Source organism: Trichosurus vulpecula, chromosome 6 (assembly GCF_011100635.1).
Source record: "Trichosurus vulpecula isolate mTriVul1 chromosome 6, mTriVul1.pri, whole genome shotgun sequence".
NCBI classification, from domain to species: domain Eukaryota; kingdom Metazoa; phylum Chordata; class Mammalia; order Diprotodontia; family Phalangeridae; genus Trichosurus; species Trichosurus vulpecula.
Window position 1 is genome coordinate 158491915 of NC_050578.1, and position 25967 is coordinate 158517881.

General features: G+C 36.5%; 1 protein-coding gene across 2 annotated transcripts in view; it reads right to left on the reverse strand.

The window, feature by feature from the left end:
* DCUN1D4 (defective in cullin neddylation 1 domain containing 4) overlaps window positions 1-25967 on the reverse strand; it is a 94714-nt gene that overhangs the window by 34661 nt on the left and 34086 nt on the right. For both annotated transcript variants that reach the window (XM_036764110.1, XM_036764109.1), the window contains 3 exons: window positions 20879-20993; window positions 15966-16057; window positions 12688-12758 (listed from right to left, as the gene is read on the reverse strand). In XM_036764110.1, coding sequence (XP_036620005.1) covers window positions 12688-12758; window positions 15966-16057; window positions 20879-20993 — 278 coding nt within the window. The remainder of the gene's footprint in view (window positions 1-12687; window positions 12759-15965; window positions 16058-20878; window positions 20994-25967) is intronic.

A 25967-nucleotide genomic window follows, 5' to 3' on the forward strand; every position in this document is an offset into this window, starting at 1 on the left:
GAGACAACAAGGAATATTAGAACAAAATCAAATGATTGGAAAATAGAAAAAAATAAGACATTTAATATAATTGACCTAGAAAACAGTACAAGGAGAGATAAATTAAACATCACTGGACTCCCTGAAAATCATGATTTAAAAAAAGAAAAGCCTGACCAATATTTAAGCTATCATAAAATGAAACTGCCCAGTGAAGACTGAAAGAACTTTCTGAAGGAAAGACCAGAAGCAAAAGCCCCAGGAATATCATAGGTAAAATCCAAATAAAAAACACTGTGGGCATCCAGAAAGAAGTGTTCAAATACCAAAAAACACAGCTCAGAAAAAATTTAGAAACTTCTGCTAAAAAGAAGAAAAATTCTTGGAATACAGTATTTCAAAAGACAAAAGACAACAAGCTTACAACCAAAAATAATTTATCCTGCAAAGCTGAATACAAACCGACAAGGAAACAAAGTGAACCTTTAATGGAAGAAGACTTTCAAGCTTTTCTGATAAGAAAACCAGAGCTCAGTGTGAACTTTGAAATTCAGACACAAGTCAAGAAAACTTACAAAGAAAAGCTGATACGAGTGACTGGAATACCAAGACAATAACAAAGAGGTCTCCCTTCAGAAATTTAATGTCTTCAAAGAATTGAGGGGGTTAAATAAGAAAAACTGAGGTCTTGGGGTTAGATTGCTTCTCTTCTGAGGAAAGCGAAGGGGAAAAAAAAGAAATACACTAGTGTCCCAAGGAGTGAGAAGAACAGCATAAAAACATGGAGGAAGGGAGAAAAGAATACGAATCAGATAAGCCTCATTCTTATCCCAACTAGACAATGGAGTACTGAAAACCACACACACACACACACACACACACACACACACACACACACACAAACTATATCCAACTCAACAAAGTAAACTAAGAGGGAAGATGATACCAGAGAGGAAATAGTTGTATGCAAAATAAACTTCCTGATTCTGAAGGGGATATTGGGGGCGGGGGGGGGGGGGGAATGGACCAAAAAACCCACCCCCTAGAATTTAAGGGAGTATCCATCAACTAGAGATTGATTGAATAAATTTTGGTATATTATTGTAATATAAAAAATGACAAGAGATGATTGCAAAGAATCTTGTATGAACTGAAGAGAACCAGAACAATTTGTAACAAATACAATAAAACTACAAAGAAAAACAACTCTGAAAGATTTAATAACAATGATCAATACAATGACTAACCACATCTCCAAAAGACTATGATGAGACATGTTATCCCCCTCCTAAGAGGTGATGGACTCAAGGTGCAGAGGGAGCCATATATTTTTGGACATGGTCACTGTGTGGATTCATTTTACTTGACTATGTCTATTTGTTACAAGGTTGTTGTTTTCTTCCTTCAGTTTTTTAATTTGGAGTAGAGTTAGCTATACTGATGCTTAAAAAAGTAAAGCTACTGAAAAAAACTTTTTAACGCATAAAAAAGTGAAGTAAACTCAGAAAGGTCAGACAAGAGTACAGTTTTTAAATTAATATTGGAATTTTACAATATACATTCTTAAAAGCAGTATAAAATGGAGATTCACAGTTTCATTCTGTGTATATGTGTGTTTGTGCGCGCGTGTACACACACACACACACATATGGAAATACTCTTTATTGTGTTTGGTCAAAAATAAGAAAATACAATGCTAAAATTAAAAAAAAATAAATTATAGTGCAACTATGGCTATTTTAGGATAAACCCGTCCTTACTAACCCCAGAAGCATTACCAACCACATTAAACACAAGCATTTTAAAAGCTGTGTTTTAGGTACCTATGAAAGAATACAGATAATTCTCAATTTATGAACAGGTTATATTCTATAGTTCATTTCTAAGTTAGCTGTCTAGAATTCAGTATATTTTGTCTTGAAGACAATATTAAAAATAATGGCTGAGTTCCAAGACAACCAACAAAAAAAGCTTAATTACACCAGATCATAACTGAAAGAATAGTAACCCTGAAGTGGTAGGGAGTTCAGTATGAGTTTAGGCAACAGACATAAGTGTGGATAACAGGATAATACCTAAACTTAAAGCATCACTGAAACATGATTTTTAGTGCACAGGTGTAGAAAAACATTATGCCTGTGCAAACTCTGGTGGGGAATGAATGGTATAGTCTGCATCAGGATTGTGCAGCTCTTGAAATAAAGGGAAGACAATACTGAATCAGACCAAAACAACAGTGGTGGGAGAAAAATTTCACTGGATAAGACAGAAGATATAGAGAGACAGATAAATAATTTATAAAATCATAAAATGAGTTAGAAATAGACTCTATCTGTAAATACACATAAACCAACTACTGCATTTTCTCAAATCATTTTCTCATGCCTCACTCTCCTTCAGTAGTTGATCTTCCTACTCCTAGTGTGGATAGCTCACGTAGCCTAGTCATTGGCCCTTTTCTTTCTCTACTCTCTCCCCCAGGCAATCTCATTCACTACTACAGCTTCATAGTGTAATGGATTGGGTGTTGGATTTAGAGTCAGAAAAACTTAGGTTCAAATCCTACCATCTATACTTACTCACTATATAAGCATATACAAATCAATGAACCACTGAATCTCACAGTTCTCATCTATAAAATGGAGAAATACCCACAGTATCTTCCTCATGGGAACTGGTAAAAGGAACCAATGGAAATAACACATACATACACACACACACACACACACACAGCACTTTGCAAACCTTAAACATTTAAACCCACTCTTGTTTTTACTGTGACCTCAAAACCCTCTACCACTCAGTTCTTTCCCAGGCCATCTCCTCTGCTCCAATACACATTCCACTTTCTAATTCTGACCTCCTGGGTGAACCACTTTAAGTCTACACTATTTTCTACTCTCAACTCCCATACTCCCTTGTCTTATTGCCATTCATGCTTTGATAAACCCTAACCCAGGGATTACTCCCACTAACTACTTCCTCTGCTCCTGTTCGTGCATAAAGCGACTACTTCTGTTCCTGGACAGAACTGGGAGAAATCTCACACCCTACGCTGTCTGGGTCCACTACAAATTTATGCTCTCTCATCTCAACTGGGCCATCACTGCAACAAAACAATCGATTCTCTTACTCCTTCCTTACTTCCCACTCCCCACAGCAGCTATCTCTTCTCTCATCAAACCTCATATACCAATCTCTCTCCGGATGCTCTCCGTGGTGGGTCTTGACTCAGGCTTTACCAAGAAAATGAAGGCCTTTCACCACCCCCTCTCTCAAACCCTTAACATCATAACTCATTATCTCCTCCTTTAAGTGTATTCTAGTATCTGATGAAAAGACAGCACTTCTCCTCAGTCATCCCCACTTCATATGTGTGCACTCCCATTCCCTTCCCTCTTTTCCAGAAAAACTACACTTCCTTCCATCATGTCCCTGCACTCCCTCTCTAATGTCCATCTCTCCCACTCACCAGTTTGTTCCCTGGTGCCTACGAGCATGCCCAAGTTTCTGGCCTGGGTCCCCGTCTCTTTTTTTCTCTGATCTCTCTCACTTGGTAACCTCATTATTCCCTATAGGGTTATTCATCATCTCAGGTCTATGTATTAGGCCTACGCTGACTCCTGAGATAGCCAATTCCATAATACCAAGGGACTACTCAGTATCCTTGACTGAGTATTCTCTAAAAAGCATATCTCACAGGCAACATATCCAAAGCAGAATTCATTATTTCACCTCCAAAACCCACATTTCTTTTGAACTTCCCTATTACTGACAAAGGAATCACCATACTAGTCAGCCGGGCATACAATGCCATCCTCAACTCCTCACTGTCACCCATCCCACTTATTCAATCAGTTACAAAATCCTGTCATTTCTATCTCTACACCATCTCTTGAATCATCCCCTTCTCTCCGCCTTCTGCGCCTCTACCTAGGACAGGCCTTTGCCTTGACTACTGCAATAATTTCTTATTTGTTTTTCCTGCTGTCTACACAGACAATAGTGGTGTATCTAAGGCATATGTCTGACCATGAGAGTAAATCATACTTCTCACACTCTCCATTCAATGGACTCTAGGGACTACCCATTACGTCTAGAACCAAATGTAAAAAGCTCCTCTGTGGCATTTAAAGTTCTTCTCAACTTGGTCTCATCCTATCTTCTAGACTTTTCACATATTATTCCCCTCCTACAGTCCAGTCATATTGCCTATGGTGATGCAGCACGTAGGATCAACAGGTACCAAAATCATCAACATATCAAAGCACACAAAACATTCATACAGATTCAATTATAAGCGCTCCTGAAAGAAATAAAGAACTTAAATGCCCAGGGGAAATCATCAGTGCTTATTGCTACATTATGCCAATGTTATAAAAATGACAACATATCGAAGTTAATGTACATTTTAAATCCTCTACTAAAAAATAAAAATCAATCTAGTATATCAAAGGAAACAACGAAAAAGAAGAGGAATGAATGAGGAATAGCATTTCCAGACCTCAAACTACATTATAAAGCATAACCATTTTTTACTGGTTAAAAAATGAAGAAGTAAATCAATGGAACAAATTAGATAAGGAAGAATAAGAAACAACAGAACTCAATAGCCCAGTGTTCAATAAACGCTAACTGCTTTCCAAAATAGTTATACTAATTCACAATTCTACCAAAAATGCACTAGTGTGCCTATCTTCCCACAATCTCTCTAACATTGATTACTGATGATTATTTGTCATCTTTGCCATTATAATAAACAGAAAGAAGCATGGAAAGAGTTACATGAACCGACACAGGTAAGCAGAACCTAGAAAACAATCTAAGCAAGGACTACAATAATATAATTGAAAAGAACCACAAAACAATCAAAAGTAAATGGTGCAAAATTATGAAGAACAAGGATGGTTCTAAAGAAGAGGTATAAAAAGACAACTCTCCCCTCCTCCCCCACCCACCCTTTAAAGAAATAGCAGTACTTTTGTGAGTGTGGAACGCTGCAAACATTTTTGATGTTTTTCAATCACAGGGAAGTAGTGCTTGATTCAGGTCCCAGAAGTAACCACATCCCTAGCAGGACTTGTCCCAGACCAGTTGTTGGGGTGGTAAGTGGGAATAACCCTTTTGCTGGAGATGACAAAATAAAATGACGAAAGTGGAGTTGATACCCAAGATAAGGAAAAAGTAAGAAAGCATTTAGTTGCCCTTGACAGATTTAAATCACCTAACCCAAGTGACTTACACTCTCAGCGATATCTGAAAGATCACAGTAAGCCAAAGGGTTACAAGAAGATTGTAGAAAGGCAAATACTGTTCTGACTTTTAAAAAAGGGATAGACCAAACTAAAGACCAGTGAGTTTGATTTTGAGTCCCCAGAAAACTCTAGAACTGGTCATTAAAAAAATTTGGTAAATATCTATGGAAGCGGTGACTACAAAAAGCTGGCACAGCTTCCTCAAGATCGGGTTATATCAGACTATCTTTATTTCCATTTTTGACAAGACTTTTAAAACTAGTAAATGAGAGAAATAGTATGGATATAGTTTACCTAGGTTTTAGCAAAGCTTATGATAAAGTTATCCCTTACTATGTTTATGGAGAAATATGAATAGACAATAAGGTAACGAGATAGATATCAACTAGTTGGATATTTGAACTAGGAGTAGTTGTTAATGGTTCAATATCAACATGGTAGAAGTTCTCTAGGAAGTAGTATCCCAGGGATCTGTGTTTGTCTCTGGACAGCTTAACCTTTTTTATCAATGACTTGGAAAAAGGCATAGGTGGTATGTTCATCAAATTTGCAGATAACACAAAGCTGAGAGGGATAGCTGACACACCGAAAGGCAGTCAAAATCCTTGACAATCTAACATATGGCGCTGAATCTAAACAAAATAAAATTCACTAGGAACAAATGTAAAGTCTTGCATTTGGTACAAAAAATAAATTTCAAAAGCAGTAAGATGGAGGAAGCATGACTAGAAAGCAGCTGTTCTGAAAAAATCTGGAAGTATTAATGGTATGCAAATACAATGAGAGTCACAGTATAATGTGGTGGCCAAAAAAGCTGATGTGATCTTGAACTACAAAAAGAGGAAGTTAGGTTCCAGAATTAGGGAGGTAATAGCCCAATTCAATGATGGCCTTCAGTCCTATGAGAATCAGATGAAAGAACTGAGGATGTTTACTCTGGAGAAAATAAGATTCACAGGGCGGAGCCAAGATGGCAGAGTGAAGGCAGGGAATCGCCAGAGCTTTCCCCCAAACACCTTCAAATACCTTTAAAAATGACTCTAAACAAATTCTACAGCAATAAAACCCACAAAAAGACAGAGTGAAACAAATTTCCAGCCTAAGACAACCTGGAAGTTCAATAGGAAAGGTCTGTTGCACCAATTTGAGAGAGGAGTGCAGTCCAGCACAGACCATGCCAGCACAACTGGGCCCCAGCAAACCCAGAGCAGGCCTCAGGGGAATCACTGGCAGCTGTGGCGGTTTCCAGACTACTCAACCCACAAATGCCAAAGACAACTTAGAAGGTCAGTAGGAAAGGTCTGTCAGACCTGGGTGAGAGATGAGCACAGCCTCACCCTGGCCCCAGAAAACCAAAAGCAGGCCTTAGGAGTGACTGAATCAGAGGTGGTGGGGACCCAGCGGCAGCAAGAGTAGCTGCTTCCAGAGCTCTCAGCCCACAGACAGTAAGGGGATCTAACAACTGGTTAGAAGGAGATTATAGGAATCTCTTTGCTGGCACTGAGACAGGATTCTGTGGCTTTGCCTATATTTGGATCTCGGTTGCAATGCTGGGGCAAGGAACACTAGCTTAGCAGAGCTTGTGGCAGGAGTGGAGAGGGAACTCTGCTCACAGTTCCAGGGCAGAAAAGAGTGCTTATGGTCACTCACTGACCACAGCACAGGAATAAACACCTCTCCTTAGATCATACCACCTTGGGAGAACTGAAAACTTACAGATCCCTAGAAGTATCTCTGAAAACAGCTGCACAAAATCCCTGAAGCTTGGGACAGTACACCCCTCCACAGTGGAAGCAGAGCCCTACCTTAACAAAGAGTTAAAAAGTCAAGTAACAGGTTGGGAAAATGAGCAAACAGTGGAAAAAAACTTCAGACTATAGAAACTTACTTTGGTGACAAGGAAGATCAAAACATACGTTCAGAGGAAGACAACAGAGTCAAAACTCCTACATCCAAAGCCCCTGAGAAAATGATGAATTGGTCTCAGGCCATGGGAGAATTCAAAAAGGATTTTGAAAAGCAAGTAAGAGAAGTAGAGGAAAAATTGGGAAAAGAGATGAGAGTGATGCCAGAAAATCATGAAAAATGAGTCAACAGCTTGCTAAAGGAGACCCCCAAAATACCAAAGAAAGTAACACCTTAAAAACCAAACTAGACCAAATGGCAGAAGAGGTCCCAAAAGCCAATGAGGAGAATGCCTCAAAAAGCAGAACTGGCCAAATGGCAAAGGAGGTCCAAAAGCTCACTGAAGAAAATAATTCCTTAAAAATTAGAATGGAGCAAATGGACTCTACGAGAAATCAAGAAATTACAAAACAAAAGAGTGAAAATATAGAAGACAATGTGAAATATCTCACTGGATAAACAAATGACCTGGAAAATAGAAAATAGATTCAGGAGAGATCATTTAAAAATTATTGGACTACCTGAGAGCCATGATCAAAAAAAGAGCCTAGATTTCACCTGTCAAGAAATTATCAAGGAAAATTGCCCTGATATTCTAGAATCAGAGAGGAAAATAGAAATTGAAAGAATCCAACAATCACCTCCTAAAAGAGATCACAAAATGAAAACTCCCAGGAATATTATAGCCAAATCCTAGAGTTCCCAGGTTAAGGAAAAAATATTGCAAGTAGTGAGAAAGAAAAAATTTAAGTATTGTGGAAATACAATCAGGATAACACAAGATTTAGCAGCTTCTACATTAAAGGATAGGAGGGCTTGGAATATGATATTCCAGAGATCAAAGGAGCTAGGATTAAAACCAAGAAACATCTACCCAGCAAAACTGAGTGTAATCAATGAGGGGGCAAATGGATATTCAATGACATAGAAGAATTTAATGCATTCTTGAGAAAAGACCAGAGCTAAATAGAAAATATGACTTTCAAATATAAGACTCAAGAGAAGCATAAAAAGGTAAAGAGGAAATAGAAATCATAACGGACTTATTAAAGTTGAACTGTTTACATTACTACATGAAAAGATGACATTTGTAACTCATTAGACCTTTCTCATTATTAGGATAGTTGGAGGGATTATATGTATAGACAGAGGACACAGAGTGAGTTAAATATGAAGGAATGATATCTAAAAAATAAAGTTAGAGAGGAATGTACTGGGAGGAGGTGAAAGGAAGAGGTAGAAAGGGGTAAATTATCTCACATAAAAGAGGCAAGAAAACACTTTTACAGTGGAGGGGAAGGGGGGAGGTGAAAGGGAATGAACCTTATTCTCATCAGAATTGGCTTGGGGAGGGAATAACATACACACTCAATTGGGTATGGTAACCTATCTTATCCTACAGGAAAGTAGGGGGGAAGGGGATAAATGGGGGGGGGGGGTAACAGAAGAGAGGGCAGTTTGGGGGAGGGGGAAATCAGAAGCAAACACTTCTGAGGAGGGACAGGGTGAAAAAAGAGAACAGAATACATAGGGGGCAAGATAGGATGGAGGGAAATAGAGTTAGTCTTTCACAACATGACTATTATGGAAGTGTTTTGCATGACTACACATGTATAACCTATATCAGATTGCTTGCCTTTTTAATAAGTGTGGGTGGGGGAAGAGTGAGAATTTGGAACTCAAAATTTTAAAACACAAATTTTCAAAACTGTTTTTACATGTAACAGGGAAATAAGATACATAGGCAATGGGCTATAGAAATCTATTATTACCCTACAGGAAAATAGAAGGGGAAGAGGATGGGGGGGGAGTGATATAAAGGAGGGCAGATTAGTGGAAGGTGTAATCAGAAGTAAAACACTTTTGAGGAGGGACAGGGTGAAAAGAGAGAGAAAACAGAATACATGTGGGTAAGAGGAATAGGATGGAGGGAAATACAGTTAGCAATTATAACTGTGAAAAAAAATTTTAAAGCCCAGTTTCTCTGATAGAGGCCTCATTTCTCTAACATATAGAGAACTTTGTCAAGTTACAAAAATAAGAGCCATTCCCCAATTGATAAATGATCAAAAGATATAATCAGTTTTCAGATGAAATAATTAAAGTTATCTATAGCCATATGAAAAAATATTATAACTCACTATTGATCGGAAAAATGCAAGTTAAAGCAATTCTGAGGCACTACCTCATGACTATTACATTAGATAAAGGACAGAAAAGGTAACTGACAAATGTTGGAGGGGATGTGGGAAAAATGAGACATTAATGTGCTGTTGTTGGAGTTGTGGATGATTAAACCATTCTATAGAACAATTTGGAACTATGCTCAAAGGGCTATAAAATCATGCGTACCCTCTGACATAGCAATACCACTAACTAGGTCTACATCCCCAAAGAGAGAAAAAACAAAAAGGAAAAGGACCTACATGTACAAAAATATTTATAGCAGCTCTTTTCTAGGGGTAAAGAATTGGAAATTGAGGGGATACATATCATTGGGGAATGGCTGAATAAGTTGTGGTACGTAATTGTGATGGAATACTATTGTACTCTAAGAAATAATAAGCAGGATGCTCTCAGAAAAACCTAGAAAGACTTACATGGGTTGATGCAAAGTGAAATGTAATGAGTACAAAGTAACGGCAATATTGTAGGATGATCAGCTGTGAATGACTTAGCTATTCTCAGCAACACAATGATCCATGACATTAGAATGAAAAATGCTATCCATCCCCAGAGAAAGAACTGATGGTATCTGAATATAGATTGAAGCAACTCTGGTTTTTTTTTTCCATTTTCTTTATTTTTCTTGAGATTTTTTTTTGGTCTGTTTTCTTTCACAACATGACTATTATGGATATTTTGCATGACTACATATGTATAGCCCATATGAAATTGCTTGCCTTCTCAATGGGGGTGGGGGGGCAGTGAGGAGGGAGGAAAGGAGAGAATTTGGAACTAAAGGTTTTAAAAACAAATTTAAAAAATTGTTTTTACAAGTAACTAGGGAAAAATTAAATACTAAATAAATACAAAAAAGAAAATAAGACTCTGGGAGGACATAATAAATGAATGTCAAATATTTAAAGAGCTGTCACATGGAGGAAGGATTAGATTTGTTCTACCTAGCTCCAGGGCAGAACCAAGAACATGTTACAAAGATGCCAATTTAGGCTTAATGTCAAGAAAAACTCCCTGATAGAGCTGTTCAAAAGTGGAATGGGGAAATTGAAAAAGGTGTTGGTGGGTTCCCTCTCCATCCTCAAAAAGATGTTAAAAGAGAGGCTGGCCTACTACTTCTGAGATATGTCATAATAGGGATGCCCTTCACGAATGGGTTTGGATTAGATGTGTGTTGAGGTCCCTTCAGCTCTCAAAATTTCTGGAACTATGACAGTGCATATTGTACACTATAGTGTTACATACAATACATACTATACACACTGCCAAAACAAGATTTCTGTGTTAGACGTTTTTGTTTAATTCTTTTTCTTTTCCATAAAGGAGGATTTGATGGGGAAAGAGAGAATGGCTGTACTGTAAAAACAAAAGTCATCAATAAAATGTTGTTGCTGAAAGAAGAGAATATGCTTAAATAAAAGTTTAGAATTGGAAAGTTCAATTAGACACAGTAAACTCCTGATTTCAAGAAAAATTTGGGGGGGGGGAATAACAGTTACCCTTAATTTAACTAAATTTATACCTAATTTTCTAAGTATCACAATTCACAAGGCTTGAGGAAATCTGACTGTCATATTTTCTAAGATAGAAAAGACATGAAACCAAGAATTGAGAAATGCTAAGAGGGTAGGAAACTGAAAAACGGATTAGTATTTCCACCCTAAGAAAGTATTAAAGAGATAAAAATTTTAGAAGAAAAAAAATACATATATACGTACACATATCTATTTTTTTTCTACTGGGGAGGGGTGGAGAAAAAGATTCAGAGACAGAATGTACTTTGGATCATTTCCTCCACTCTCCTTGATTTACAGATGAGAAATCGAAGTAACACTACAGAGAAGCAATCTAGGTGTTCAGAGAAGCAACATGATACAAAGGAAGGATAAGCATATTTGGTGTCATAATCCAAAAGTCTTCAAATCCTAGCCCTCCAAAGTGCGTCGTCTTGAATACAGGTGACTGATAAAATGGCTGAGCTTGCAAAGATGGTTGGGGTTTGGTTTTGTTGGGGTTTTTTTGCTTTGTTTAATAGTACTTCCATTTGAACAAAAGGTAAAATATTTAAATGAAGAAAAAAATGTTCCAACTTCTCCTCCAAAAGTTGTTGAAAATAAAATAGCATTGAATATGAAATTATCTCCTACTGAGATGCCTAGACCCTTAAGGTCTTCTGAATTTTACATCAAGGAGAAAGAGACTTTTGTATTAAATTTAAATGGATGTATGTTAAGCGTGGTGGTGTTCTGGAAACTATCTTGTTCAAAGTTTTGAAAATGGTCATTAAAAGTCCTAGAATAATTCTTATATTGTTGAAAAACCAGTCTTGATATTAAACAGTACATTATACAGTGCACAGAAGTTAACTTACTCTTATTATCATTTTTTAAACACCTAAAACTAGTTGCTACATCCTGCACCATAAGCTTTTGTAATAATGAAATATTCAAGAAGATATTAAATAGGAGTCAGTGAACGACACTTTTAAAATTTGTTTTAACTTGAATATCATACAGACTACAAGACAAGGAGTATTAGATATTGGCCAAGCTAAACTTGAAAAATTTGCTTCATGATAGATTATCTTGAAGAAATTTAACTAATGCTATTAATTTTTGGTCACTGCTAAGTGAGCAACAGTACAATAGATTTAAAGCACAAGAACAAGAAAAATATACCAAGGATAATAACAGAAAGAACACTGGATATGGAGTCAGAAGACCAGGGTTAAAAACCTGGTTCTGCTATTTAAGTAGTTATGTGATCTAATTCAAATCACCGTCTCTCTGGGCCTTGATTTCTTCATCTATAAAATGAGAAGTTTGTACTAGGTAACAGTTAACGTCTCATTTTCCGGGTCAAAATGCAAGACTAGAAGGGTATTTTTTTCCAATAATATGGGCAATTCAGAGTTCCATTGACTCATTTAGATTCACCAAGCAAAAAATAAAAAAAATCACCAAGCCTTATATACGTACACTGTGTATGCCTACGAAGGAACTTCCTACTACACCAAAACAATTAAGACAGAAGAGAATTTATAAGAGAGAAGCCCTAGATAAAGAATACAAAACAATGTGATATGAAATCAAACAAGGATCCTACAGCCACTTCTATTTGAAGGCATCAATGTCCAAAGCTTCAAGGGTTATCAGTTTTAAAATTTGTCACAAATCAAAAAATTAAGAAACCTTAAAGCACGAAAACTCAAAGCGTGAATAAAAAGCCTTTTCTACTCTCTGCCCCTCCAGATTTTCTAGGAGTCTCTCAATTGTAGATTCCAAGAGATTTCACACAAGTTGAATGACAGAGATCGGACTGTTCTCTGTTAAAGCTTTCATAGATATTTGAAAAAGCTTCAACTTACATTTTCTGGTTCTACTCCAATGTCTTCGCAAAATTTCTCCATGCCTTCAGGACCTACAACATCATCAGTCCCTGTAATAAAAAGGAATTTTTACATTAACCTTTAAATTAAATTCAACTATGTGTACTTGCTGGTTTCTTTAAAGTCTCATATTACAAAGATGCTTACTGTACATGAAAATTCCACTTTTTTTAAACTATAAATTGTTTCTAGCAGTAGTAATGAATCAATTTTCACAGTATAATCAGAAATACTCCAGAATTTACACTATCCTATTTTCAAGGCCCAGGTTTCTTCCTACATGTTTAAAGACAATTTACCACAATGTTCTTCAAGCACTGGACGTAAGGCACATGTACAGTTGAGGCTGCCTAAATTCTATCTATAGTTAACAGTACTTAATTTTAAAGCTATTTAAAAACCTAAAGCTCTAAATTTTCCTTCTTTTTGCATTAATTTTATATACAGCAGCATTTTTATGGGTTCCATGACACAGTCAGCAAAGAATACATAAAAAAGTTGGTTTTCAAATTTTTTTTTCTAACCATCAAAAGAATTACATGTCCGTGAAGGGCTAAAATTAAAATCTTTTATATCTATTACCTTTTATTGATGGCCTTAGTAATCATGAGATTAGTGAGATGTAATCACTGATAGAAAGGAGTTTAGCTACTAAAGAGAATGTGATTATAAAAACAATTTTTTCCACCTCCTACTTAGGATACTATTTTTTTTTTTTGCTAGCCAACAATAACACACCAAAAATAGCAGAAGGAGGTATAATACGGTCAAATGAAATGAGTCCTAGCCCAGGAGTCAGGAATTTGTGGCACCTAGCTCTGCCACCAACTGGCCGTGTCCACTTTGGGGAAGACGTTATCTCTTGGAGATCAATCTTTAAGATTTCTGAGCACCACCAATGGTGAGATTAGGTCATTTTAAAATAATCCAACTGTGAATGGCCAAGTGACAAAAGCAATACTTTAAAGCAACTGAAAGTAACATTCACTACAAGAAACCCACTGTAATTTATATAAAATTCTGTATCTAGACTATAGTAAAGCTATAAAGTCACACACAAACTTGTTCATCACACTGATTTTTTCTACATTTAAGAAACGTAAAGTATACCACTGAAATTCTATTTGGCAATTTTCTTCAGAATTTTCATTTGCTATCCAAAACTATAATCTCATCATAATTTTTCCTTCAGTTGCTGACATATGTGTGCATTTGTAGAGTTAACATATGGAAAATGCTTTGCAAATGTTTTTAAAGCAATATAGAAATGCTATTGTTATTAGTATCGTTAGTTGCTTGCTTTAAACCAAAAAGTTCATACTGTCACAAATTTTCAAAATACCAAGAAAATAAAAGAATTCTGCAATCAAACTTCCCAGATAGCTGAAGTTTATTTCTTTAGGTCTCTTAATCTCTTAAAATTTTTGTGAATGGAACGTAATTTTCTTTTTAAATAGAACTGGAAAAATTTAACCTTATCTTTTTGACGCAGGGGCATAGAAATCACCTCCTCAGATTTTTATAGTACTTTAATAAAGTTTACAGTGTTTTTCCCCCACAAAAATCCTTCAAGGTATATAGTGCAACTGTTATCCCCAATTCTAAGATAAGGAAACTGAGGCTGAGAGAGATTAAATTATGCAACCAGAGAAGTATTTGGTTTAAAGCAAGCAACTAACGATACTAATAACAACTGTCATTTATATAATGTTTTAAAGTTCGCAGAGCATTTTACGTATCTATCCTTATTTGAGGCTTACAACAATCTTATGAAGTATCGCAGGTATCAATACTCCCATTTTACAGATGAAGGAAACTTGGGCTCTGAAGTTGAATGACTTGCCCACGGTCATACAGCTAATAAGTAGGTATAGCAGATGGCATGTGAAACTAGGACTTTCTAACTCCCAGCCTAGCATTCCATCTATCATAAAATGAATGCTTCCTCAACAAATAAGAGAATTCGTCTTGGAGGAGAAAGCCAACCAAAATTTTTAAAATTTACAAACTTTTTCCACCTTTTAACCATAAACAAAAATGAAGATATTTCACTAAGAAGTCTTCCCCCAAACCCACAACAAACAGCAATTAAAATAAACAGTCTAAAGAGTTGGAGAAGAAAATAGTCAATTTCAAAATAACAGTTAAAGGGCATTTAAAGCCTTTACATTCAGTTAAATATTAATAAGAAATATTAGGTGGAATCTGATTACTCAAAAAAACCCCTACAGAAAGCTACAGTTTAGAATCTTTCCAAGTTAATTTTTGGTTTATCTGTCTCCCAGACATGACTACAAAGAACTGATTTTCCAAAAGGGAAAAAGAAAATAATGTATATCAATGAGTTTTAAAGCATCACATGCTTACTACGTGCTCAGCATTGGTGATACAAAAAGAAAAAGTAAAACAGAACCTGTTTTCAAGAAGCTCACCCTCTAACTGGGGAAGAAAAAATGTAAGAAAAATTTCAGCTACAAGATGGAAGGACATACCCAGGGGTCCTTGGGTTATGTCAGCAGGTCAGATGGCACTACCAAGAGCAACTTAATATTGTAGCTTAATTTTTACTAGTAAAACCAACATATTTTCTTGCAACTAAAAAAGAAAGCAAGAGAATTACATTTTATCCAGTTACCTTCCTAATTAAATATTAGTCTGATAAGGGAAAATAAAACATTTTTGGCTCCTAAAAAATAAAAAGTGATAAGAGTTTGATAAATACTTTCGTTTAGTATGGTATTTCATGGTAAAATTTGGGCAAAAGCAACAACCTTTTGTTACAATGTGCAAATATATTGTCTAACTAAACAAACTTTACTGTTACTTTTCCACAATCATAAAGCTCAAAAATACATATTAAGGCAATTTTAAAATAAGAAATTTCTGCCAATGATATTTCAAAATATATAACTTTCTTTTTTATAAAAAAAATAAAGAGTATCACTGTACTCTTTATGGTTCAAAGCTACAATGTTTAACTTTACATAACTTAAGTCAAATAATCTTTAATATCTGCATTCAAAAATAGGATTCCTAGTGGCTTAAAGTATTTCTCTCCAATATGTTTTATCCTTTCACTTTCCTCCTAATATTTAAATTCTTGGGCTTCGCTGCTGGATATAAATAGAACATTCACTAATCTGTTCAAAAATGTGCCTTAAAAACACACAAAAAAATTTGTAACCACTTATGATAACAAGATTTTTTTGAGACATTTAAAGTGACTGGATTTCAATAAGTCAAAAAAGATCACCTACCCGCATATTCATAGAACCACTCTAAGCATCTCTTACTTGAAAACGTTTCTTCTTCAGTCTTTATTCTAGTTGAATCATATTTTCTATACATGCTAGAAATTAAAAAAAAACACAGTTATTGATACCAAAAAATTCAGATTCAACTGAAGAGGTCATAAAAAAATGGTAGCTTTATCCAACCTAAGCTGTTAAAGAGGACTCTGGGATTCCTCACCATTCATACCAAATAACATTAGGAAACCGACATATCTACTAGCCCCAGAATTAAATTATAAGACTTCTTATGGCAAATATCTGTTAGTCTGGTTAAGAAACAAACTGAGAAATATATACAGATAGTGTTTACTCTAGAGATTTTTTCAAATTTTCCATTAACATAATGTGAAGTATCTATATTGATATGGGGGTGAGAAAATGAGGACTTGAAGATGACACCTAGGTTGTAAGCACAGGTGACTAGGAGGATGGTGGTACTCTTAATAGTAAACAGAAAGAGGGAAAGGTTTGGGGAAAATGATAACGAGTTCAGGTCTGAATGCAATCAGAGATTTAAGACTGGAGGTTAGGAGTGAGGCTAGGGCTAGACAAGTGGATCTGATAGTCAACTACACAGAACTGATCATTGTAACCATATGAGTTGATGCGATCATCAATAGTATATGGAGAAAAGAGGACCCAGGACTGTGCCTTGGGTGATCCCTACTGTTAGTGGATGTAATTTTGGATGAAGATTCACCAAAGGACACAGAGAGTAGTAGGGTCCTTTTTCAGGAAGGAAAACTAGAAAATCTTTGTTTCCTGTCATTCTTCTAATGTTACGATGATGAGTGAACACTATTAATAAAAGAGGAAAAATAGGCAAGAGAAGCCTACATACAGTTGGCCCCATTAACATAGAACTTTGGTGACCATCCTTGAAAATTCCATTTCATGATTAAAAAAAAAGCCTATGAGGCTCTTTAAGGAGAAGAGAAAAACATGAGAGAGAACAATTTATACAGTAACAACATTGTAAACATAATCGACTTTGAAAGGCATAGGAACATTGATCAACACAATGACCAACCAAAATTCCAAAGGACTCAATGAAATATGCTCTCCACCTCCACATATAGGGCTAATGGACCCAATTTAGGTTGAAGCATATTTTCTTTTCTTGTGATCTTTTTTTTCCTTTTTGACATGGCTAATGTGAGGATTTGTTTCATATGATTATACACATTTGTAATGGGTTTTGGTTTTTCTTGCTTTCTCAACGGGCGGGAGAGGGGGGAGAGGAAGGGAGTAGACACTAAAATGAAGTTAAAAAAAGATAGGGAAAGAAGGGCAGTTTCTTAAAGCATTAGCTGGGAGGTCATACATTTTCTTAAAATATCAAAATTCATGTGACTAAGCACTTATTTAGATAACTTTAATGAACAGAAATGGTGGGCAAAGAACAAAAAGTGGTACACTGTAGCATAAGCATAGAACTAAAAGTAACTGAAGCCATAAATATATTGATTTACCACAAAAACTTTAAAAGTTTATTTCATACTAAAGTTATTCAGTGGAATCACAGATTTAAATCTGGAATAGACCTGAAAAATAATCTAACCCAATACCTTCATTTTACAGATGGGAAACTGAGGGCCAAATAGTGATTTGCCCACAGAAAGTGGCAGAGCTGGGATTCGAACCCAGGTTCTCTGACTCCAAACTCAGAACTTTTTCTACCACAGCCAGCTCTCTCAAAAATTCCCCATTTTTTGCAAAGGCATCTTAGGCTCATCAATTTAGAGTCTGAAGGGACCATCTAGAAGAACTTCATCATTTTACAGATAAGGAAAGTGAAGACCCCAGAAGCTAAGTCACAAAGGTAAGAGAAACCAAACATTTTTAAATCCTTTAGTTAATGTTCTTTTTTTTTTTCCTTGGAATCAATTTCAAATAGGTTTTATTCACCAGGACAAGATTTGCATCTCTATTTGTTTACAGTACTGACAAAGTACAGTGTTGTTCTCTTCGCTCCCTCTGCACACACTCGAGCATTCAGAATGCCCAGATTCACACAATAATTTAAACTACCACTGCCTTGGCTACAAATCTGAATTCTTCAATTCTTGGAAAGATGTGTGGAATGCTCTTTTTGAGTGTGTTTAGTCGATCCCTACAGTGGTGGATCCAGAAGAAGCACATCTGGATGGGGCTGCTCCACCCCCTGGAATCCACCAGGCACGCCTCCTGGCATGAACTCTGTATTCTGATATGGCTTGATGACGATAGGGTTGCAGACTTTCTTCAATTCTTTCCACAGATACTCAAATTCTTTCTTCTCAGCAACCTGGTTCTTACTCAGCCAGTTGGTTACTTCGTTACATCGGTCAAAGGTCTTCTGCTTGTCTTCATCACCAATACTGCCTTGAAGTTTCCCACCCTTTACTGCAGTCTTCATGAAAGACACCTTGTCTCTCCACTTCTCATCTTAGCCTTCCAGATCATACGCTCAACGTCATCTTTGCTCAGACCACCTTTGTCACTGGTCATGATGATCTTATTCTCCTTGCTTGTGCTCTCATCCCCTGAGGATGCCATGTGCATCAATGTCAAAGATTACCTCAATCTGAGGAACACCCCTGGGGGGCCGGGGGAGTTAACTGTGAACTCAAACTTGCCAAGCAGGTTGTTAATCCTTGTCATTGCTCTCGTCTTCATAAACCCAAATAAGCACACCAAGCTGGTTGTCTGAGGGGGTCAGAAAGATCTGTGTTTGATGGGGATGGTGGTGTGGCATTTGATCAGAACCACGTAACTCCACCAGAAGTTTCAATACCAAGGGAAAGAGGAGTGACATCCTACAGCAGCAAGTCCTACACATTCCCAGATTTACCTTCAGACAAGCTGGCAGTCCAGTCAGCTGCACCTGCAGCAACAACCTCATCAGAACTGATGCTCTTATTGAGCTACTCTACTGGCACTGAAGAAGTCCTAAAGAAATTTCTGGATTTGGGGGATCCTAGTGGAACCACCCACCAAGACAGTATCACAAATCTGTGATTTATCTAGCTTTACATCCCTTTAGGGCTTTTAACACATGGACAGTGTGCCACAGAAGAGGTCAGCAGCACTGAGATCTTCAAAACTGGCATGGGTAATGCAGGTATAGAAGCTGATATTTTCATAGAGGGAGTCAATCTCAATATCAGCCTGGGCACTGAAAGAGAGAATACACTTTGCGCGTTCATAAGCTATGCACAGAGATGGCAGACAGCCCTCCTGTTTTCACTGATGTCCTTCTTGTGCTCTCACTTGAACCTAGCAAAGAAATGACTGACTATATGGTTGTCAAAGTCTTTCCCACCCACGTGGCTATCCCCAGATGTAGACCTGACTTCAAAAGTGCCCTCTTCAGTGGTAAGAATGGAGACATCTTAAGTGCCACCTCTAAAGTCAAAGATTAACATATTTCTCTTGGCACCAACCTTTTTGTCCAAGTCATAAGTGGCAGTAGCAGTTGGCTCATTGATGATTCAGAGCATACCGAGACCAGCAATGGTTCTAGAATCTTTGGTGGCCTGCTGTTGGGAATCATTGGAGTAAGCTGGTACTGTGATGACAGTATTTGCGACCACTTTCTGAAATTTATTACATCTTGATCACAGAAGATCTTTCTTCTGCATAGAAACTTTTGGTCTCCTCTTTCTGCTCCATTTGGACCATAGCCATGACTACATAAATCACTACTGTGAAAGGCCAATGCTTTATGTTTAACTTTACAACTGCATTACCAAATCTGTGACCAATCAGACATGGGCATCAAAGACTATTCGGGCGGGGGTTCACTGCAACTTAATCTTTAGAGTATCACCAATTACATGTTCTGTGTTGGCGAAGGTGACATAGCATGGGTTGGTCCTGTTTCTTTGATTATTAGCAACTTTCCCACATTGGTAGTCTCCTACACAGGAGTAAGTGGTGCCAAGAGCAAGGCCAACTGGGGTCCCTTTCACATGTAGCTGACCAATGCAGAGTAAGAAGTACTCATTACTTCAATGAGTAAACTAGCAGAACCACTACCATCACTGCAACATCAAGCAGCCCATTTTTCAAGACAGCTGGTAACTGGCCTAAAAACCACTTTATTGGTAATTAAATTCTATATTTTTGGTCTCTGTGTATGTATTTTAAAATTCTTCATTTATTGGACACAATCTTGATAAAGGAAATGAGTTTCTCATCTCCAAAATATCTTTTTGCTGACACTGTAGCCTATAGATAGAGGAAATCAGACAGGTTTGAACAAATATGTTCAATGGCTAAAAAGAAAACTGAAAAAAACAATTCAAGACTAAAAAACTAGATTTTAACATATTTAGAGTTACTACATTTAACAGTACAAATATCAGTTCCAAAGAGAAATGATTTAAACAGGTTTTGTTTTTCACATTACTAACCCATGTACAAAACAAATTCCAAAACTGCCGGCATTCTCATACAGTCATTCATCATTTCAGTTCACAAATTTCTTTTCAATAATATGGCCAACATATTTTTGTGAAAAACAATAACTGACTTATATTTAATTTTATACCATTAGTGAAGACCGCTTTAAAAAAGATGCAACAGTCTCTATGCTTTAGTAATATACAAACCAAAGAGCTTTAAATAGAGAAATAGATTTAAGTCTACCTTTCTGGTAAATCAAAGACTCAAAAGAAAAATAGATTGTTTAAAGACTCAAAAATGCCACATTTATTTTTATGTATTAACTTGATAAACAAAAATAATGTGTAATGTGATTGAACCAAAGCACTGTTTAAGTTACCCATGTACCACAATTTAAATTGCCAACATTTACAATTACTTGACAAGCTGTTAGCACGTAACTTTAAACGATCACTTCATTTATCTTAAATTATGTCTTTGTAACATACCTATCATGTCTACTTTTCTTTGCAGATAAATCATCTCCAGCAGCAGGTCTTCTCTTTTTCCTTGGTGGCATCACTTTGCTAACGCAGTCTGATGAACTGCAAGATCGAAGACTTCCTGAAAAAGGAATTAGGAACACAGACAAAAAGTATAAAACAGATGTAGCTGCATAAAACAGCAAGCTCACTTCCAAAGAATTTGGCTTCTCAGTCAACAGGTTACTAAGCCCCTACCATGTGCCAGGCACTATGCTAGCACCGGGGTGACAAAGGTGAAAAACAAACAGTCCCTGCTCTATAAGAGCTCACATTCTAACAATGTGAAGACATGCTATGGGCTAATAAAAACAAACATGGGAGTCATCTCAGAGGGAAGGCACTAGCAGTAAAGCAGATCAGAAAAGGCTTTTGCAGAAGGTGTGACTTCAGCTGAAACTTGGAGGAAAGCTGAGAGGAAGGCAGAGATGAGGAAAGAGAGGCTCAGGAGTGGGGAACAGCCAGTGAAAATGCCCAAAGTCGGTAGATAAAGTGTCTAGTGCAAGCAACAGCAAGGAGGCCAGTGTCATTGGACTCCAAAGTCTGCGGAGCGGAGCAAGGTGTAAGAAGACAAGAAAGAGAGGAAGGGACCAGGTTATGGAGAACTTTGAAAGTCAAACAGATTTTGTTTGATCCTGGAGGTAATGGGAAGCCAACCGGAGTTGACTGAATAAGGGGGTGGCATGGTCCAACCTGTGTTTCAGAAAGATCAATTTGACAGCCAAGCGATGGGTAAATTAGAATAGATAGGGAGAGACTTGAGGCAGGCAGGCAGGCAACTTCAACAATCTAATCATGCACGAGGATCTGTACCAAGATGGTGGTGTTGTCAGAAGAGAAAAGGGAGTGCATACAAGAGATGTTATGAAGATGGAAATGACAAGATTTTGCAAGGGATAGGGAAGTCAACACGACCTGTATAAAATCATGGAGATGGGGATGAAATGTCAATTTTCAGGACTAGTGAGTAGGTCAGTTTAGCTAGAAAATAAGAGTATGTAAAAGGGAATAAAATGAAATAAGTCAGGAAAGCTATCCAGTACCCAAATTATGAAGGTCTTAAAATATAAATTCCTCATGTTGGCATTTAATGATAGATGAAATAAGCTTTTTAAAATGAAAGATATTCATATTAGTATCAAATTCAATTTGATTCCACAAATATATTAAATATCTACTACGTACAAAGCACTGGGCTAGACCCAGGTCTTTCTTTTTCAAGTTAGGTATGTTTGGATTTGTAATTACATCAGAGGGTAGGGAACTGTCAACGTGAAAATTCCCTTCACTGATGACGATCAGAAAACTATTGGCAACTGACAGTCTTAGAGAGTCTAACGTAGAGCATTAAAAAGTGATGACTTTACTGGGTGCCAGAGGCAGATCTTGAATTAATCCTCTTGACTCCAAGGCCAGTTTTCCCTCATTTCCATTATGCTTTTACAGCATGAGGCATATAAAACCAAAATTGGAAATGTGGTTATCAAGTGCCAGAGCTCCCAGTTCAAAGACAAACTATTTCAAGTGTCCAAGAAAAGAAATAGCTCATAACAAGAAAGTCCAATCAAAGTCTTCTAGGACAATTTATTATCAACCACAAATAAAATGCTTGAATATGATATGCTAAGGAACAAAGGAAAATAATTTGCAGTCCAAATTAATTTATCCTACAAACTGAGCATAATTCTATAGGAACTTAGAAATTTAAAGTTGGGCTTTAAGGGGCAGAGAAACTGAGGAGACTGTGATTTAGCTACTCTCAGCAACACAAACTACAGGTACCTAGCTGATTTATTCTGTTCTGAAAAGGAAAAAGTAAGTTATAAAATGTGGTCTATAAGCAGCATAGCATAGAGGATAATGTCTCAGACAAAAGCCTGGGTTCAAGTTTCACCTCTGAGACATATTGGCCATACAACCCTGGGCAAGTCGCTTACCCTTTCAGTGTTGTAGACAGCTCTGACAAAGAGACCCAGTGAAAAAGTCAACCTGAATGGGGAGGGGGGCCCTCACTCCAGCATTCCCTATGTCAGTGAAGTCATCAATTCAGGTTCTATCTCCTATTCCTTAACACTGAAAATTTGCCAGAAGGAAAAACTTAATTCTAATCACAGGAGCGAAAAATGTGGCAGAGAGCACTGGATAACAAAACACAATAATTTACTATATACAACAAATATTCCTTTTAAAGCAAAGATTCATACAGAATTAAAACGAGAAGTTGTGTTGGAATTTATTCTGCTTCAGGTGAAATCAAAAAACAAGGCATCAGGAAACAGCTATGGTTGAGAGAGACAAGCAAGAAAACAAGCATTATGTTTAAAGGGCATCATAAATGAAACAGTATCAATATTAAATATATATATGTACCAATGATTGTCCCAAAGAACAGGTGATATACTATACCCCTCTAATAAGAACCTAGAAATAGTTCAAATGTGGAATGCTGCACATCTGTTAGCTTTGTTGGTCAGTTTTGCTTAACTGCTTTCCTATATCAGGATATAACTGAAGTATAAAAAAGAAAAGGCATCAGTAAGACTAAGTATGTATATATGCATACCAACTGAAGCATCTAAGTACTTACAGGAAAAAACTAGGATATTATAAGATTTAAATAGTAAGACAGATGAAGGAGACTTCAACATATCTCTTTCAGACCTATACAAATCAAGGAGAAAGATAAATAAGAAAGAAATTAAGGATCTGAAGAGATTGTCAGAAAAAACTTGAAAGACCTTTGCCTAATCTTAAGGAATATGCCTATTGTCTTGTGTCAGCTTGCACCTTTAAAAAATTAATTGGGTACTAGGGCACAAAAAACAAATGCAGAAAGACAAATACTAAACTCAACCTTTATAAACTGCAATGCAAAAAACAGTGTAATAAGGGAAATATGAAAACATTTATTTAGAGACTAAAATATCCTCCTGAATAATGAGTTAAGTCAAAAATTAAATCATAGAAACAATAAAGAAAATATTGAGATACCAAACTGAAACATAGGATGCAACTAAAACAATTACTAGAAAAAACTTTACATCATAGAACATATTAAGAAAAAAGATTCAAGGATCATAGTGATCAAAGGAGAACTGAACACATACTTTTTTTAAAATGCACATTAAGAGAAGATAAGGAAGTGCAGATAAGCAGATCAGTATTTAGAAGTAACATATGGCGTTAATCATACACTTTTGTAAAAAGCAGTATGAGATGGAGATTCACTGTTTTATATATAATCTGTTCTGTGATGTCATGTACATGGAAAAGCTTTTTTTTGGGGGGGGGGGTTGAAATTCAGGCGGAAAAATGCAGCAATATTCTAAGACACTGTGGAACAATGGAAAGTATACTAGCTCAGATGACCTGGGTTTGAATAACCTGGGAGTTATTTTTATTCTTCTGGGTCTCAGTTTTCCCATCTGTAAAATGAGGAAGGAAGTGGATTATAAGACCTCCAAGATTCCTTCCTATGATGCTGTAACACATAAGCTTACTTGCTCCATTGGTATCTGTACAAAGTCAAGTACCTAGAGGAAGACACCAAGCACACTGTGGGAGGAGCCCCTATGAAAGATTTACAGAAAGACCTTAACAAGAAGTGCACAGAAGGTATGAAGGTGACATCCTGTACCTTTCAGAGGGGATTTTCAACCATGCCATATATAATCTAGACAAAAGGCATTCCTTCTTAACTTGTTATTCCTATGTAAAAAATTTTTTATTTCCACCTCCCCCCCAAAACAGCACTGTGTCTGGTAATGTAATAAGTGTTCTTGGTGATTCAATGATTGATTGTCCCATTATAGGGAGTACCTACAATGAAATGAGAATCCATCCAAGTATGTCTTTCTGATAAAAGAAGTTACTGTGATCAATACAAAGGTCAAGTGCAATTCCAATGTTAATAAATTAACAATTAATGAATTGTTAATAAGTGTATTCAACTCAGAATCTACAATCATATTTATCTTTGCTCCTTGACATAAAGAACCCAAGAAATCTATTTATCTTGGTAGTAAATCTTAACCAGAAATAGATGAGATTAACTTAAAATTTCAGAGGCACTCCTTAAGTCTTAGTTATGTGCATTTGCATATAGAAAAGGAAAAATTTATTTTCCTCCTCCACATAAAAAAATTTTTAAAAATCCTCAAACCTCACCCACTAGGCGAAGGAACTCCTCCATCTCCAAATCTCTATAGACATTATTTTCATTTTCAGTATAATAATAGTAAAAGGCACTGTTATAAGAGAAGACTTATTGATGGTGGTGAATGGCAAAAAAGGGAGCAAAGAAAGGGATCTATTGGAAAATAAATAATATAAAAAACAAAAGGGATAAATTTTAAAATGTTTTTAATAAAGAGTCAAAGGGAGACAATTTCACTGGGAAATAAAACCACATTTGATGCCCTCTTTAATGCTATGATATTTACGTAACCCTCAGTAAAGTGACAAAAACTCCTTTTCCTCTACTGAACAGCAATTATTAGTTCAGGGTCCTTTTCTTTTAGAAGTGACCACAGAGTAAATGAACTGACTGATCCACATATCAAAAGGATAAAATGATGCTATGAATATAGATTAACTTTTTTCCAACCTTATAATCAATTGGACATTCTGACATTTTTCAACAGATCTTATAACACACACCCTAGAAACTCAGGCAATTCATCCTCCCTCAAGATCAGGCAAAAGGCCTTTAAATATCCATCTAGCTTTTAATCTTTATTTGGCATTCAATTGGAAAAGAGCATCCAAAAACTCTGTCCAAATATTTCATTGTTTTTTAAGTTAAATATTTTTTCAATAAGCAAAAATCAGCCTTCTCATCCCAACTCCCCCTCTCTGCTCCCAGAACAAAAAACCAAAATCCTGTTACAAACATGCATAGTCTAACAACAAATTTCCACATTGGCCATGTCAAAAAAAAAATCTCATTCTGCTCACTAAGCCCTTTAACTTCTCTATCAGCAAGTGGGTAGGATGTTTCAGCTCAGTCTTCAGCAATCACAACTGTTCATTGTTAACAGAGTTCTTATTCAAGTTG